Here is a 14,222-nt window from a genome sequence, read left to right as displayed (position 1 = left end):
GTGAGAGCAAGAAAACAGAAGGTAAAGGACAAGCACAAAATGGGACAGAGGGAGACAGACTGAGGATAAAAGTGACCAGATGGGTGTGGCCTGATGGTGAAGTCTTTTGTGGATGGGGCATCTATGGGTACCTGTGTGTGGAGACACCTGTGGGTGAAGGGGCACATATAGATGCAGTGGTCACCTGTGGCCACTGACTGGGCATCTGTGGGTGCCTCTGGGAGAAGGGGGAATTCATGGGCACATGGGATGCAGTGGTCTCTTGTGCGTACCTGTAGGTAGCCACCTGTGGTTATCTCTGGGTAGAGTAGCCAACTGTGGATGAAGGCATACCCATGAGTGAAAAGGCACCGTGAAGTGGCACCCGAGGGTATCTGTGGTGAAGAGGCACCCATGGTGGAATACGTGAGTGGGGCACCCATGGGTGGGGTGCCCGTGGGTGGGAGCTGTGGGGGGGTTACCTGTGGGTGAAGGGGGCACACATGGGGCAAAAACACTAATTCAAGTTCGTTTATTACCATCTGATTGTACAACCTGAGAAAACAGTGTTCTCCCGTCCTCAGTGCAAAACACAGACACACATGCAGACAAAGGATACATATACAGTCCGTAGAGACATAAGCAAAAATATATAAATATTGGTAATATATTAGAAATATTGGTACTGCTGCGCATTCTGACTCACCTTTAGCTCCCGGTGCTCCTGTATATCGGTGACGAGACAGAAAGAAGAATGTTTAGAGAAGGTTGGTGAACAGAGACGAATTTATGTCTGATGGTTTGAAATGTTCAAGGATCTGTGAGGAATGGAAGGAACCCTAGCCCTTCCAGTTGGGATCATGAAAGCTGTGTACACTGGAGGTAGCATTGGGGGGTTAGTCAGGAACAGGCTCTCCCTATTTCCAACTGGATCATGGAAAAGTTGGCACTCTCCAGCAGAAACAGACCCCCTCCCCCACCTCACTTCCAAACTTCCTTGTATCTCCCACCCTCTTTCTCCAAGGTATTTCTTTACCCATCTTGGGATTTAATCTTCAGCCGATGAGGAAAAGCACCAGTCAGTTCTCACACTCACCAGTCAGCTCAGCTGACCTGCCAACCCATACACAGAGCCTGGGAATTCATACAGGCTGTCTCTAAGAGCATATGGTTCCCTCCAAAAGATTCCCTCTCTCCCACTCCCCATCTCTCCCACCTCCTCGCTCTCCCCATCTCTCCCTCTACTTCTCTTCCCATCTCTCTGTTCCTCTCCCTTCCACTTTTTCATTATCTCTCCATCTCCCTCACTCCTTCTCCTCCCTTTCGCGCACCCCACTTCCCACCCTGTTCCCCACTATGCATACTGTATGGGATGGAAATGAGGGGGAAAATCAGCTTGCTATCACCCTGTGAACTGGTCTAATGAAGCATGGCTGTGGAACCTTGGATTGTCATTGTACAAGCTGTCATTCAGTCATTCAGTCTAGCTAGCTTTCCAATGGACTCACCTTGATCGCCTCTCACCGAATCTGAAATTGGAGAGAGTCAGCAAAATAAGCAAATGTTCCTCTTCCCCTCTCCTAATCACCTCGTCCCACCATATCTATGTCTCCCACTCTCTCCCTCTCCCCTTCTGCTCATCTCTACCTCTCTTCCCATCTCTCCCTCCCCATCATTCCTTCTCCCACGTTCTCTGCCTCTCCCTCTCTTCCTTTCTCTCTTCCCCTGTCTCTCCCACTCTCCTCTCTCTATCTCTTCTCCTTCCACTCTCCCTCTCCCATTCTCCCTGGAAGTTGGAGCTGAACCCAGATCTCTGCTGCAGTAAGGCAGTGGACGTCTCTGCTAACCTCTCATTATCCCTCACCCCTCTCTCTCCCTTGCCTTTACTCTCCTTACCCTCACTCTCCCTAGCTCCTCACTCATTGCTCTCTCTTCCCTCATTCTCCCACAGTCCTCATTCTCTCACACTCCTCCCTCTCCCACACTCCTCCCTGACCTCTAATCCCAGTGAAACCTCATTGCTCCCTGTTCCAGGACTCACCTCGGTATTCCCTGGATTCTAGTTTGGCCACAATTTTATCCCAGATGTTCTTTTCAACGTTGGAACTGAAGGAAAGACTTGTTCCAAGTGTGTTTCCGGATTCTTTCAGGATCCGTTCCCGGTGATCGATCAACTTCCCAAAGGTGGGGGCAGTCTCCAGGGCACCCACTCTCTCCTTCAGTTTCCTCATCTCCTCCGCTGGAAGCAGAGAGCAGGAGTTAGAAGTCACAGTAAGGTTCCCCTACCCAATCACAGCCCGAAATGGGCAATCCGTGAGGTCAGGGTCACATGGGGTTGTTGGGATCACCCAGGGTCAGGTGTCACCTAAGCTGGTCAGGGTCATCTGGGGAGGTCAGGAGTCCCCTATGATGGGCAGAGGTCACCTTGGGAGATTAGGGTCAACTGGGGTGCTCAGGAGCACTCCGGGGATGTAGGGGCCACCTGGGGGGGGGGGTCACATAACACCCTAGGAAGACCAATGTTCACATGGGGATTTCAGGGGTCACCCCAGGGAGATCAGGGGTCACTCAGGGAGATTAGGGGTCACTCAGGGAGATCAGGGTCAAACCTGGGAGATTGCCATTCTGCACCTCCCCTTCCCCCCACTCCCTCACCCCCCACACTACTTCCATCCCTCTCCTTCCCCTCCTTTCCCTCACCTCCCAAACCTTACCCTCACCCCACTTCCTCCCCTCTCCCTCCCCTCCAAAACCTCAACCCCCACCCCATTTCCATTCCCTCCCCCTCCCCTCCCAACCCCACTTCCATTCCTTCCCCATTTCTTCACCTCCCCCTCCCCTCCCAAACCTCAACCCCCCACCCCACTTCCATTCCCTCCCCATTCCTTCACCTCCCCCTCCCTCCACTCCCCTTCCCAACCCCACCCTTCCTTCCCCATCCTCCCCACCATCCCCCTCCCCCACCCCTACGCAGTTACTCACCCAGAGCGATGAGACCAAAGAGCAGTCCCAACAGCAGGAGCCAGGCCAGCAGGAGTCCCAGCAGCCATTTCCACCAAGAGCAGCAGCGAAAGCAGGAACACCAGGAGGGGAGGGAGTTCATCTCCTCGTCTGAACGGATTTCTGCCACAAGGAGAGGAGCTATGAGAGACCTTTGGCGCCAGGAGGTGGGGAGGGTGCTGCGGCAGAAGGGGGGCATGGTTGGTAGGTGAGGATCAGCCCTCTACCCTATGCAGCGGTGGGGTGATGTACTGATGCATATCCCTGGCCCAGAGGCTAAGCAGATCTTACCTGTCTGGTGGACAGGGTGGAGGTCTATTGGATTGTGACAGGCACTGTCCAGGGAGTGGGGAGGGTAGGACACTCTGGGCAGGGTTGGTTACCAATATAGAAGGGACATAAGGGGTCATATACATATGTTGACTGTCAGTTTCAAGCCTTTAAATTGGTCCTGGGAATTGCCTACCCCACCACCCCCACCCCCCCACCTCCAACATGCACTGATTCCCTTCCCCTAGCACAGACTGATCCCTCCACCAGCACATACCAACTTCCCCCTCCCTCCTCTCTCAGTACAGACTCCTCGCTGGATTCCACCCCCCCCCCCCAGCATAGACCAACTCCCCCCTCTCTCAGCACAGAACACCACAACAACCCTCCCTCAGCAGGGTCCAACTCCCCCCTCCCTCAGCACACATCTCCCTTCACCCCTGCCTGATTACCCCCCCCACCCCATCAGTGCAAATAGCCCCTTGGAACCCCCACTCACCGGCGTATGTCGCCTTGTCCTTTGTCGGCATCTTCAAACCTCCTAAGGAAGAGGTGCCAAAATCATGGAGTGTCAGCTGGTTAGGGGGAGGGGGAGTGAGAAAGTTTGGGGGGTGATGAGGGGGAGTGGAGGAGGCCGGGACTATGTAACTTTGAATGCGCATTTGGACAACTGGATGAATGGGGCAGGTTAGAAGGAGATGGGCCAAATGCAGGCGAATAGGAAAAGTTCGGGAAATGCCTTGGACCTGGATTTTGGACAACAAAGCTGTATCTGTGCTGGACAACTCTGTTATCAGGGAAAGTGAGAGCCTGATGGAAAAACAAGGAGGGGGGTAGAGAGAGAGAGAGAGAAAGTGTGGTGGGGGGGGGGGGGGTGGGGGGAAGTTTACGGAAGTTTAGTATGACATTGGAAACCCTGGCATTTTTCTACAGAGCTGTGCTGTGGAAAGTGTGCTAAATGGCTGCATCATCATGGACTGGTATGGGAACACCAATACCCCTGAGCATAAAATCTTGAAAAAGGTAGTGGACACAGCCCAAGACTTCACAGGCATAACCCTCCCGTATTGAGTACATATACAGGGAAGATGTAGGGCAGCAGCAATCATCAGGGACCCACACCACCCAGCAAATGCTTTGTTCTTTATGCTGCCATCGGAAAGAAGTATGGTGTCACAAGACTTGTACCACCAGATTCAGGAACAGCTGCTACCCCTCCACCATTAGAATCCTCAAAACAAACTCAATCAGAGGCTCATTTAAGGACTCTTACTTGTACACTTTATTAATTTTCTTTTTGTTCTCTTTGTATTTCACAGTTAGTTTGTTTACTTTTGTTATCTGTTTACAGTTCTTTGCTTAATGTTTATGCTGTGTACAGTTTATTTTTTGCACTACCAATTAGTGGTAATTCTGCCGTGCCTGCAGGAAAATGGAATCTCAGGGTTGTATGTGATGTTATGTATGTACTCTGACAATAAATCTGAAATCTGAAAAAATGGATGGCAGAGCTCACAGGGATGGAGAGGGTGACAGAGGAAACATCCCAGTGGTTGAGAGTGAGGGAATGATTCAATAGAGAATGAGAGTGGGTCACTGCAGTGAGGATGGTGGACACTGGTGCATGGACATCCTTGCTGTTAGTGTGTCGGGTGAGTGAAGGACGTGGAATTGATGAAACATCAGGAATTGTCACCACTACCCCAGCACCATGTGAGGACACATCCTCCAATATCTGTGTACCATCCACACTTACCGTGGGACTGAACCTTGACATCTGGACTGGCGCTGCTGGTCATCACATGCTCTTTCTTCTCGGAATCATCTGCCACTGAGGACGCAAGGCACAAACGGACATCATTACTCTTGGAGTTTTCCAGAAAACCCTGGCAAATGTTGGGATTGTCCAATTCCACCCCCCACCCCAACCCCACCACCACTTGCCTCTCCCACACATAGCAAGGACACAAGAGCAGGAAGGAACAGGTTGGAGCAGATCCCCCTTAGGATACCCATGAGATCATGGCTGGCACAGTCTTGGCTTCAGTACCATTGCCTGCTCCTCTCACCATACCTCTCAACTCCCTAATACATCAAATGCCCACCCTCAGCCTTCCTCCCTTCACTGACCTGCTCCCACTACTCCCTCGGATCAGAGTCTTACAGGGAAGTTCAGCTGGAATGCCCCAGTTCCAGCCACCCCAGTGGGCGAACAGTTGGAAGGAGTGAGAACGTTGGGGGAGGGAGAACAGTTGGAATGAGGGGGAACAGTCAGAAGGAGGAATGGTTGGAGGGAGGGGGAATGATCGGTGGGAGAGGGAACAGTAAGAGAACAGAACAACAGCACAGAAAAGGCCTTTTGGCCCTCAATGTTGCTCCGACCAAAAAAATACTAAACCCTCCCTACCCCTTAGCCGTCTATTTTTCTTCCATCTATGTGCCTGTCTTAAGAGTCTCTTAAATGCCCCTAATGTTCCAGCCTCCACCACCATCCCTGGCAAGGCACTCCAGGCACCCATAACTCTATAAAAAAAACTTATTCCTGATGTCTCCCCAAAACTTCCCTCCCTTCACTTTGTACAGGTGTCCTCTACTCCTGAGTTTTCTACTCCTGCTTCAAGAAAAAGGTGCCTCTCATAATCTTGTCGATCTCTATTAAGTTACGATTTAATCCTTCTACGCTCCAAAGAGAAAAGCCCCAGCTCTGCTAACCTTGCCGCATAAAACTTATTTTCCAATTCAGGCAACATCCTGGTAAATCTCCTCTCCACATCCTTCCAATAATGAGGTGACAAAAATGAACACAATCCTCTTAAGTATGGTCTCACCAGAGATTTGTAGAGCTGGAGGAACAGTTAGTGGGACTGAGATAATGGTGGAAATGAAGATGTATTTCTGTGGTGAATAGGTGGGGGGGTTAGAGATTATGGGGTCTGGCAGTGGGACCGGGGGTAGGAGTGGGCGTGAGGGGGTGTGGATGTGTAGGAGAGTGAGGTGTAGAGGTGAGGGGATGTTGGTAGTGGGTGTGTGGCTGGTTGGGAGAGGGAATGTAGTTGTGTGAGTGTAGGAGAGTGGGGGTGTAGGGGTGTAGAGAATGTAAGGTATGCACAGTGCCATGGCAGCATTACCATTACCGGGGAAGGTGCCAGAGGAAGTGCTGAAGAGCTTGCCGCTGTCCTTGTTCATGATGAGCAGCTCAATGTCCTTATGCGGGGCTGCGTTCTCCTTCTCCACCAGCACAAACTTGTAGTCCTTCTCTAGCACCCCATCTGAGCTCAACGCAGCCACTGTGGAAAGGGAAGGCCCAGTGACACACGCATACCAGCCTTACACACCACCCAGATACACCCACCTTGCCCTTACACACTAACCATGACCCATCCAATCCAGCCTTACATACCCACCCTGACACACCCATGACACCCATGACACCCTTACACACCCACCCAGACAAACCCACTGCATTCTCACACACCCACCCTGTCACACTCACCTCAGCCTTACACACTCATCCTGCCACACCCACCCCATTTAGACACAACCACACCAGCCTTACACACCCAGCACCTTTACACACCCACCCCAACATTACACACCCACTGCACACTTACACACCCTCCAAACAATCATCCCGCCATACCCATTCTGGCCTTACATACTGCAGCTTTACAAATTCATCCATCAAATCCACCCGTCTAAGATCAGAGGCATCACTATGGGGAAGGAAAAGGCAGTAACGTACTCACCTTGGCCTTACACTCCCATCTTGGCTTTATGCACTCACCAGCCTTGTATACCTACCCTGATACAACCATTGTGGCCTTACACACCATTCTTGCCTAACACACTCACCCTGACACACTCATCCAGGCCTGACACACTTACCTTACACATCTGCCCTGGCCTTAGACTCCCACTATGGACTTACCCACTCAACCTGACACAGTTGCCTCTAGCCAGATACACCTACTCCCAACCTTGCATGTTCACCCTGAAATGCCCACCCTGGCCTTACACACTCAGACTGACACACCCAACCTGTTCGTACACACTCCATGACACATTGATCTGGCCTTATACTTTCACACTTAAATATTCACACCTCAATACCCACCCAGCCTTACACACTCATATCTAATATGCTATCTGGCTACTCATACAACACTGACACACTCACGCCAGCCCACTGTGGGCTAAGGCAGTCAGTAGCAATATACCCACACTGACAGATCAACTCATCCTGACCCATCACGCTCGCACACTCTACCACCCTGGCCCAACACACATCCCGCCCCAACCTACTCACATGCTCACACATCCCATCCCAACACATTCACACATCCTGGCCCAACACATGCACACCCACCCACCCTAGCACAACACACTCGCACATCCACACATCACAGCACAACATACTCACTCACCCACACATCCCACCCCAGTACATATGTACGCTCACACATCCTGGCTAACATATTCGAACACCTACAAACCCCAGTTAACACACTCACATGCCCACACACCCTGGTACAACACACTCACATACCCATTCACCTTAGCACAACACACTCGCCAGTTCACATATCCTGCCCAACACACCCACACACCCCTGCTAACACACTCATACACCCAGAAATCTCGGCCCAACGCACACGCATGCCCACCCACCCTGACCCAACACACTCACACTCCTACACAACACAGCCCAACAGCCACCATGACCCATCTCATGTCCAGAACGAGTTCCTTACTGATGTATATACAATTGTTCTGACACGCTGACATTGGCGAGGGTTGATAGGTGGTGTTGGAAGGTGGGGATTGTCAGCGCCTGGTTTGTGGTTGGCCAGTGTGTGCACTGAGGTGTGACACTAACCTGTTGAGGTGTTGTGACCAATGGAGCCCACACTTGAATTCGACACCTGATTCTTCGGCACACCAAGAACTGCAGAAGGGACAACACGGAGAGAGAACAGACCGAGGGTCAGAGAAGACAGGTCATCCATCCCAACACCATCCTGGCCCACATTTCCTCAGGAGAAAGACCCTGAGGTAGCAACTCTCCCTGTGGTACAGTCTCTGAGGTGGTGAATCTCCCTGGGGTAAAGACCTTGAGGGGGAAATTCTCCCTGGGTACAGACCTTGAAGGGGTGACTCTCCCCAGGGTACAGATCCTGAGGGGGCAACTCTACCCAGAATATAGTCTCTGAGAGGGTGACTCTTCTCAGGGTACAGACTCTGAGTGGGTGACTCACTCCAAGGTATAGAATCTGAGGGGGTGACTCTCCCCAGGGTACAGACCCTGAGGTAGTGATTCTCCAGATACAGTTTCTGAACATTCCCTGTGGAATGGCACCATGTTCCTGGGCCTTCATCCCCAACTCTCTCAGTTTGGGCCCACTGTCTGCCTTCAAACACTCGCTCTGTGTCCCATCAGCTTTCCCTGGGTCCCACCTGCTCTCTCTGGGCCCGAGCCCCACCTGCAAACCTGGCCTGCACCTGTTCTCACTGTCCCCCACCTGCTCTCCCTGTCCCCCACCTGCTCTCCCTGGGCCCCACCTGCTCTCCCTGGGCCCCACCTGCTCTCCCTGGGCCCCACCTGCTCTCCCTGGGCCCCACCTGCTCTCCCTGGGCCCCACCTGCTCTCCCTGGGCCCCACCTGCTCTCCCTGGGCCCCACCTGCTCTCCCTGGGCCCCACCTGCTCTCCCTGGGCCCCACCTGCTCTCCCTGGGCCCCACCTGCTCTCCCTGGGCCCCACATCTGTTCTCCCTGGGCCCCACACCTGCTCTCCCTGGGCCCCACCTGCTCTCCCTGGGCCCCAAATGCTCTCCCTGGGCCCCACCTGCTCTCCCTGGGCCCCATTTGTGGACTTGGCCCTAGCTGTCAGCAGTCATTGTTTTCAGCGGTGTGTGATCCGGTCAGCCAAGCTCTGTGATTTTACTCGCTAACCAAGCCCAGGTGAGTGTTACGACAGGGAGAGATCCAAGCCTCACCTTGGGTGTGACTGCCCAGTGTCTGCGACAAACTGCTGGTCCCACTGCTGTTGGACACCAAGTTGTTCTGAACACCTTGAACTGTCAAAGATAAAATCAGAGTCAGAGCAAATTCCCCCCCGTGCCCATCCGAAGGTCAAGGCTGCAGCCTCACGGCCCTCGGAGACTCTTGCACGGATGGGAGTGCTGCAGCAGATGCAGCACTGAGGGGGGGGGGGGAGGGAGGGGGTTGCAGCTGGATGTGGATCTGCTGGAGTTTATGCTCAGTGAAGGGCTAGTTACTGATGGCACGGGCAGAGTAATGGTAGATTGGGTTTAATCTGGATGGGTGGAAGGTCCATAAGCAGACTGTGGAACAGCCCCTTCAGCCTGTGTGTCTGTGCTGTACCCTCTACCGCCAGTACTGGTAGATATCATTCCATCCCCCTCATATTCATGTGACAACCTAGAAGCCTTTGAAACACAATGATAGGTACCTGATTCCACCACCATCCCAGCAGCCTGTTCCAGACACCACCACCCTCTGGGTCACATATTTGCCCCACATATCTCCCTTTAACTTTACCCTCCCCTCACTTTAAACATGTGTCCTCCAATTACCATGGGGAAAAATTTTGACTTTACAACCATCAGGATAACATAATTCTGACTCAGGATAACTTGAGGTAATGGGGTAATTCAAGATAATGATCTAACTTGGGGTAACTTGGTCTAACTTAAGGTAACAGGATAACAATCTAACTAAGGGTACCACAAGGTAATTTGGTGTAACTTGGACATTAACTGAGGAAATTCAAAGTAATTGTAAAACTCAAGATAATGAGGTAAGTCAGTGTAAAAAAAGGTAACTCAAGGTATCTGTGTAACTCAGTCTAACTCAAGGGAATAGTGTAACTCAAGTTAATGGCGTAACTGAGGGTGACTTAAAGGAAACGGGGGAAGCTCAGGGGCAACTCTAGTGAATCTGAGAAACTGTAAACTCACCCGCTGAGGAGGTCAAAGACACACTTGCTGGACCCGGGCTCGTGGCTCTGTTGTTCTGGATTCCGTGGGCTGGGAAGAATGAAGTGAGATTGGAATTGGTGAGACCAGGTCAACACAGGTTAGAGGTGTTGACGCCATTCCCAGCACAAGCAGAGAGGGATAGAACGATCTCCATTCCCATCCTCTATGAACACTGAGCACCCATAAATACCTCAAGAAAATACCCCTCACTGGGGTAACACCTTAAGTAGTTACATCAGAGCACAGCGTAGATGTGAGACCACCACATTAATGTTGTGTGTGTGACCTCCCCCCACACTAACTTTGTGTGTGACCCTCCCTCTGCACTATCGTTGCGTGTGACCCTCCCTGCACTGTGTGTGACCCCCCTCACTAACATTGTGTATGTGACCCCCCCTGCATTAACGTTTGTGTGTGTCTGTGTGACACCTCCCTCTGCACTGTTGTGTATGTGACCCTTCCTGCACTAACATTGTGTGTGTGACTTACCCTCTGCACTAACGTGTGTGACACCCCTTCCTCTGCACTAACGGTGTGTGTGATGTGCGAGTGTGACCCCCCTCTCTGCACTAATGTGTGTGTGACCCCCCCCGCACTAACGTTGTTTGTGAGCCCTCCCTACACTAATGTTGTGTGACCCCTCCCTCTCCACTAATGTTGTATGTGAGACACACTCTCTCCCCCTCTGCACTGTGGTGATCCGTAGTCTCCCTCTTATATTCTGTGTCTAATTAAAGATAAAATCAGAGTTGAAGAAGCACTGTGACCTTCAACCCCATCAAATGCAGGGGATCATGTGACCTTTATCCAAATGGATTCAGGGGATTTGACTTTTAACCCCAACTGATCCAGTGAACTCTGACCTTTAATCCTATCCTTGCACGGTCCCTTTTCTCCAGAGCACTTCCTGCCCTTCTCACCCTTGAATCTCGACTGTTGGAAAGATTTTGGTGCCTTCAGGATCTCTGCCTTTCCTTGTGTCAAGTCCCGAAGCTCCCCTTCACTCCTCTCTGCCTTGTCCTCCACCTGGCATCTGTTCCTGGAGATCCTCCATGTACCTTCTTGTTCGTGAGGCTCCCCTTCACCTGTCATCCACTCCTGGAGACAAGTGCACCTCTGCACGTCCCACATACTGCCAGTCTTTGGCTTTCCCTGCTGTGGTTATTATTTAACATAGCACCATGGGTTTTCCTACCCAGGAGGGCCGGGCACTGAGCTGCCACTCCTGTGTCATGGCATACTCACCTGTCACAGAGGAGGATCCTGGTGTGCTGACCATCTGTGTGCCCGGAAGGGACAGGTTGTTGCGATATTCTTTCAGTCCCACATTGGAGCCCAACGGGGGAACAACAGATGACCAGTTGTAGGAGGGCAGGGCAGGGTCCAGGAGTGCGGTGTCATATCGCCCAGACACTACAAGGAGCAAAGGCACATTCGTTTCTTGTGCTGCTCAGCACCAAGGAATGCAGAGGCAGTGGGAGTGAGGGGGGTAGGAGGGCTCAGGTCAGCAAGTCTGTCCTGCCATCAATGGCAGGCCTGATCCAGTCTTGGTCCTTGGCTCAATCCCCATAAAGTGAGTACATACGTGAGAGAGAGAGAGAGAGAGAGAGAGAGAGAGAGAGAGAGAGAGAGAGAGAGAGAGAGAGAGAGAGAATGCCCATGTATTTGTAAGTGTGTTAGTGTGTGACATAATGAATGTGTGTATATAGATGTAAGTGTGTAAGAGACTATGTGAGTGCAGGTGTGTGAGAACGTTTGAATGGGTGTGTAAGAGGGGGTGAGTGTCTGAGTGTGTGTAAACATGAGTATGTGTGAGTATAAATAGACAAGAGTGAGTGAGTGTGTGTGTGTGAGAAGAGGCTTACACACTACAATCTTGGTGAGTGTGAATATGAATAGGCTTGCACATTACACTGTTAGTGAGTGTGAGCGTGAATAGGCTCGTGCACTGCACTGTTGGGTGATTGTAAATGTGAAGAGACCCACACTGCACTGTTGGGGAGTGTGAGGACAGAGTCACTGGGTGGGGGGGATTTGGACAGAGGGTCAGGGTGAGTCTTTGAGTTCCATCTGGTGTGCAGCTGAGGGAGGTCTGACTCGTGGATGAGGAGGGTCCACATTCGGAAGAGGCAACCCTAGTTGGGAGAATGGGGAGAGAACCTTGGCTGGTCCTCAGGTGAATGAGGATGGACATCACGTGACCAGTTATGTTCATGCTGCCAATGAGGGACAGAGATAGATGGAGAGGGGTAACTTATGGGGAAGGGCCAAATGGCTTGCTTCCTTGCAGTTTGATATAACTGCCTCCAAGGCTAGAGCTCAAGCACGATGAAGCCACACTTACCTGACTGGGAACTGGCACTCACGATCTTCGTCTCCACAATGGCCTTCTTGGGGAAGGGCAGGGTGTTGGGGGCTGATCGTGGCGGGCTGGTGCTGGCTGATCGACTCCCCTTCAGCAACCGTTTCACATCTTCCAGCTCAGTCCCTGAGCACAGTGGGAACAGGGAGGGGTCAGAAACAGAGCACCTTCCATCCAAAACCCAGGGGCATCCCCAATGCACTGCCTGAAATCCAAAACCAAAGGGCTGCCCCAATGTAACAACAGAGAGAGGCCAGAATGAGAGGCAGGACTAGAGACCAGAGACCGACCCTCCCATCCTCCCCAGGAGTGGGTGTTGCCCCTCCCTTTTCACCCATGGTTGTTGCTTGTCTCTTCCCCCAGGTTCACACAGGGGTAGATGTTGCCCCTCCCCTCCCACCCATGGGTGTTGCCCCTCCCCTCCACCGAGTGGTACCCTGGGGTGCGTGTTGCCCCTTCCCTCCCCTCCTACCCAGGGTTGGGTGTTGCCATTCCCCCCATTCCCCCATGGGCTCCCAGGGGTGATGTTGCTGCTACTTACATCGTCCATTGGGTGAGGCACTCTGCAGGCGAGCTCGGATCACACTCTCTGAAACAAAAGATTTCCATGAGACTGGCTCAGTACAAGAGTCCCTCCAGGAGTCTGGATCAGAACAGGGGCTCCCTCCGTGTGTCTGAGTCAGAACAGGGGCTCCCTCCGTGTGTCTCAGTACAACAGAGGGTCCCTCCTGAGTACAACTGGAGGCCACTCTGCATGGCTGGGATAGTACGGGGACCTTTCCCTATCTCAGACAGGATGGGGATCCATCCCAGACAGGAAGAATACTGCTGGGGGAAGTCTCCCAATCCCATCTTGCTCAGGTTCCTGAACAGACCCTCCCCATAGGACATTGAACACTGGACAGACCCAAACCCTGTGCCACATCCAACAGCAGTGATCAACTGCTCAGGGTCAGACAGGGTGGGGGCTTATGAGGAGCGAGGGTCAAAAGGTCCATTAGCTCAAAGGGCAACTCAGAATCATGTACAGCAAGATCCCACAGTTGAACATGGCAGAGGTCATAGGTCAAGGGTCAAGCTGTCACCGGACCTGGAACTTCCTGATCCAGGTCACTCTACATCAGGAACAATCCCAGAACAATGCTGTCCAAAATCCAGCAATATTCATCAGCAATGGCAAAATTCATCACCAGCACCTTCTGCAATGCCAGTTAGCTCATAAAGACCAGGTTTTACAAAGTAAAAACATTCAGCAGGGCAGGCAGAATCTGAGGTGATGTAATCTCTCACCATGTAAAAACAAATTCAAACTCCACCCTTAGACCAACAGAGCCTGAACAACGCTCTCTCTGTTGCAGCCTCTCCAAGATGCAGTCTTCTGCCAGGGGAAATGGATGTGGGATCTCCATGAGCCTTCCACAGAGAACCCTGTCCCCTCTGGTTACTGTTCTTCACCAGCCAATTGCAGGGAGCACCCTCCCATCTTCCTCTGTTCATTCAGTAGCAGCAGGAAGAGTGCTGCTGGTATCATGATAATCCCCTCTAAATAAGAAGGAGCTCTCTGCAAGAATCGCATCTGCTAGGCTAAGGGCTGACGGGTGAGAGAACTCAA

At 52.1% G+C, this 14,222-nt stretch overlaps 1 protein-coding gene across 6 annotated transcripts in view; it reads right to left on the bottom strand.

Moving 5' to 3' along the window:
• LOC138744366 (collagen alpha-1(XVII) chain-like) overlaps positions 1–14,222 on the bottom strand; it is a 115,046-nt gene that overhangs the window by 48,911 nt on the left and 51,913 nt on the right. For 5 of the 6 annotated variants that reach the window (XM_069900406.1, XM_069900411.1, XM_069900410.1 and 2 more), the window contains 13 exons: positions 13,152–13,199; positions 12,593–12,736; positions 11,494–11,661; positions 10,228–10,296; positions 9,244–9,324; positions 8,126–8,194; positions 6,378–6,536; positions 5,006–5,080; positions 3,749–3,790; positions 2,962–3,102; positions 2,021–2,218; positions 1,488–1,508; positions 686–703 (listed from right to left, as the gene is read on the bottom strand). In XM_069900406.1, the coding sequence (XP_069756507.1) occupies positions 686–703; positions 1,488–1,508; positions 2,021–2,218; positions 2,962–3,102; positions 3,749–3,790; positions 5,006–5,080; positions 6,378–6,536; positions 8,126–8,194; positions 9,244–9,324; positions 10,228–10,296; positions 11,494–11,661; positions 12,593–12,736; positions 13,152–13,199 (1,233 nt within the window). The remainder of the gene's footprint in view (positions 1–685; positions 704–1,487; positions 1,509–2,020; positions 2,219–2,961; positions 3,103–3,748; positions 3,791–5,005; positions 5,081–6,377; positions 6,537–8,125; positions 8,195–9,243; positions 9,325–10,227; positions 10,297–11,493; positions 11,662–12,592; positions 12,737–13,151; positions 13,200–14,222) is intronic. The other variant, XM_069900408.1, reaches the window with a different exon arrangement.

Source organism: Narcine bancroftii, chromosome 10, assembly GCF_036971445.1.
Source record: "Narcine bancroftii isolate sNarBan1 chromosome 10, sNarBan1.hap1, whole genome shotgun sequence".
NCBI classification, from domain to species: domain Eukaryota; kingdom Metazoa; phylum Chordata; class Chondrichthyes; order Torpediniformes; family Narcinidae; genus Narcine; species Narcine bancroftii.
Note: the sequence above shows the minus strand (reverse complement) of the source record. Positions and strands in the feature narration are given on the sequence as shown.